Here is a 2961-nt window from a genome sequence, read left to right on the forward strand (position 1 = left end):
GTGATTCTCTTGCCTCAGCCTCCTGGGTAGCTGGGACTACAGGCGCCTGCCACAATGCCCGGCTGTTTTTTTGTTGGAGTTTGGCCAGGGTCATGTTTGAACCCACCATCCTCAGTATATGGGGCCAGCGCCCTACTCACTGAGCCATAGGTGCCGCCCAGTAAAAAGTATTTTTAAAGCTACCTCTTGGCCAGGGCCAGGTTTGAACCCACCACCCTTGGTATATGGGGCCAGCGCCCTACTCACTGAGCCATAGGTGCCGCCCAGTGAAAAGTATTTTTAAAGCTACCTCTGTACCCACATTCTCCAACAATGACCGACAAGTCTTCTGAACTTGACAACTCTTCATATTTGTCGTACTCCCTATTTATATATACTCTGACAAGAATCCACTATTTGTACACATTATTTCAGGCACAACTATGAAAAATAATGAGAATGAAGCATATGATGCTTACAGACTCAAGTCAGGTAACGGAACAGTAACATGTGTTGTCAAGTTTTTGTTTGCAAAATGAATAATGCCTACACAAGGCATTGTTTGGACCAACCATCTTGTTTGAACACTTTAGACAGTGTTTGCAGTCAAAAGGTTAAAGTTGCAAAGTTAAGATAGAACTTGAATATTTGAGGCCCCTCGTTTAATTATTTCTAAGTCTGTGCCAATATTTAGAAGAAAATGTACCATCAATATGCAGAAAAATTCCAAGGTTTTTCTTGGGCCTACAAATGTCATACAGGGCATTTAATTTGAATTTTTGTAATGTTTATAGGAAGTTTCTAAAGGCACTATACCGGAAAGCTGAAAAGGCCAAGCACAGTAACTCATACCTATAGTCCCAGGGGCTGAAGCAGGAGGATCACTGGAACCCTGTGAGCTAGGCTGAGGCCACAGCATTCTAGCCTGGGCAAAGAAATGGTCTGGGGTTTTGTTTTGGGTTGTTTGTTTGTTTGTTTTGAGACAACAAGAAAACAAGAAAGCTGAGAACCTGTCATTAATTATATATAATTCATATGTCTAAACTTTAGCCTCTAGAGCAATGATTTTCAACCAGTGTGCCATAAAATTTTTAAAGATCATTGATTATTTTTGGAAAAAGTTCAAAGCACATTAAGTATATTCTCTTTTTTACCCTTTTTTGATCAACATAATTTAAGTGTGTTGCAAAAGTTTATAGGTTCAAGTGTGTCAGAAGATAACAAAAGGTTGAAAAACACTAAAACACTGCTCAAGAGCAATACTTTACTATAAGAAGAAGATTGTGGGATATTGGCTTATATTTGAAAAACATACTGGATTAAATTTATTTTAAGTATCCTTAATCCATTTAGAGTCAGTTTCTAATTTAGGTGAGGTGTTGAGTGTAATATCAGAATAGAGATTGTGAGTCTAGTTGTAGATGGGTATAGATGGCATTTGAAGCTATGGACGAAGCCAGCAAGGGAATGAAGAAGGAAGAGAAATAAAAAACAGTGCTAGAGGCTGAAGGAGGACCAGTGAAAGAGGTGGAAATCTATTAAGTGATTTACCGCTGCTGTTTACCTTGAAGCGGTCCATAAACAATACTGTCATGTCCCTTAAAGGCTAGCCTGCTGACTTTCAAATGTTTTCTCTTATTTCCTAGGAGAATGTGAGAGCTTTGACCAAAGGAATCCAGGCTGTGATGGGTTATAAGCCTGGGAGTGGCATGGTGGCTGCAGCTACTGGGAGTTCTGAGAATGTGACGGGGAAGCCCTGGAAAAAACATGGCAACAGAAATAAAAAAGAGAAAAGTCGTCGACTCTATAAGCACCTGGATATGTGAACTTGGGCTGCAACAGAAATGGCATGTGCACCGTGCAAACGGAAAATAACAGCAGCAGCGGGTGCCTATGGAACTTTCTAGGACACTGGCTAATCTAGAGTGGACCCTGCTCTTATAGAGCACAGCTGTCCCAACAGTCCTCATGTCAAGGCTGAGGGGCTCCTGGGACACCAGCTCTGACTAAAGGTAGTCACCTGGGAGCCCCAGAAAACTCCTACAGAAGGCTAAACTTCAGTAATCAGTGGTGTATATTTGTTTATGTAAACATATTCACAAATGCATACTAATTTGTAAGTCAGGAGAATTATTTGAAAGATTAAAATTAAATTGCCATTAAGAAATGTTTTCCTGGCTCGGCGCCTGTGGCTCAAGCGGCTAAGGCGCCAGCCACATACACCTAAGGTGGTGGGTTCGAATCCCCAGCCCGGACCCGCCAAACAACAATAATGGCTGCAACCAAAAAATAGCCGGGCGTTGTGTTAGGCGCCTGTAGTCCCAGCTACTTGGGCGGCTGAGGCAGGAGACTTGCTTGAGCCCAGGAGTTGGAGGTTGCTGTGAGTTGTGATGCCATGGTACTCTACCCATGGGGACAGCTTGAGGCTGTCTCAAAAAAAAAAAAAGAAAGAAAGAAATGTTTTACTGGCTCGGCGCCTGTGGCTCAAGTGGCTAAGGTCCCAGCCACATACACCTAAGGTGGCAGGTTCGAATCCAGCCTGGGCCCACCAAACAACAATGACGGCTGCAACCAAAAAATAGCCAGGCATTGTGGGGGGTACCTGTGGTCCCAGCTACTTGGGAGGCTGAGGCAGGAAACTCGCTTGAGCCCCAGAGTTGGAGGTTGCTTTGAGCTGTGATGTCAGGGCACTCTACCCAGGGGGACAGCTTGAAGCTCTGTCTCAAAAAAAAAAAAAAAGAAAGAAAGAAAGAAATGTTTTCCTGGTTTAAGTAAACTGCCTTTGAACATTTTACATTTTTAAAATAGTTTAAATTTGCTAAAACTTGAGTAAAATTTCAGACAGATTCCTTTGAGTACATTGTTTAGATTAATGGTTCTCAACCTAACATCCTTGATGTGGCAAAAAGCTCCTGGGTTGGCTCAGCGCCTGTTGCACAGTGGTTATAGCACCAGCCACATGCACCAAGGCTAGCAGGTTTG

General features: G+C 42.8%; 1 protein-coding gene across 1 annotated transcript in view; it reads left to right on the plus strand.

Annotated features, from left to right (window-relative positions):
• The window catches only part of LSG1 (large 60S subunit nuclear export GTPase 1), a 33245-nt gene extending 31105 nt beyond the window's left edge, over positions 1–2140 (plus strand). The window contains exon 14 of the mRNA XM_003792689.3: positions 1626–2140. Coding sequence (XP_003792737.1) covers positions 1626–1805 — 180 coding nt within the window. The 3' untranslated portion in view covers positions 1806–2140. The remainder of the gene's footprint in view (positions 1–1625) is intronic.
• The last annotated feature ends 821 nt before the right edge of the window (positions 2141–2961 follow it).

The sequence above is a fragment of the Otolemur garnettii genome, unplaced genomic scaffold (genome assembly GCF_000181295.1).
Source record: "Otolemur garnettii isolate 467f Iridium unplaced genomic scaffold, OtoGar3 scaffold00060, whole genome shotgun sequence".
Lineage (NCBI taxonomy): Eukaryota > Metazoa > Chordata > Mammalia > Primates > Galagidae > Otolemur > Otolemur garnettii.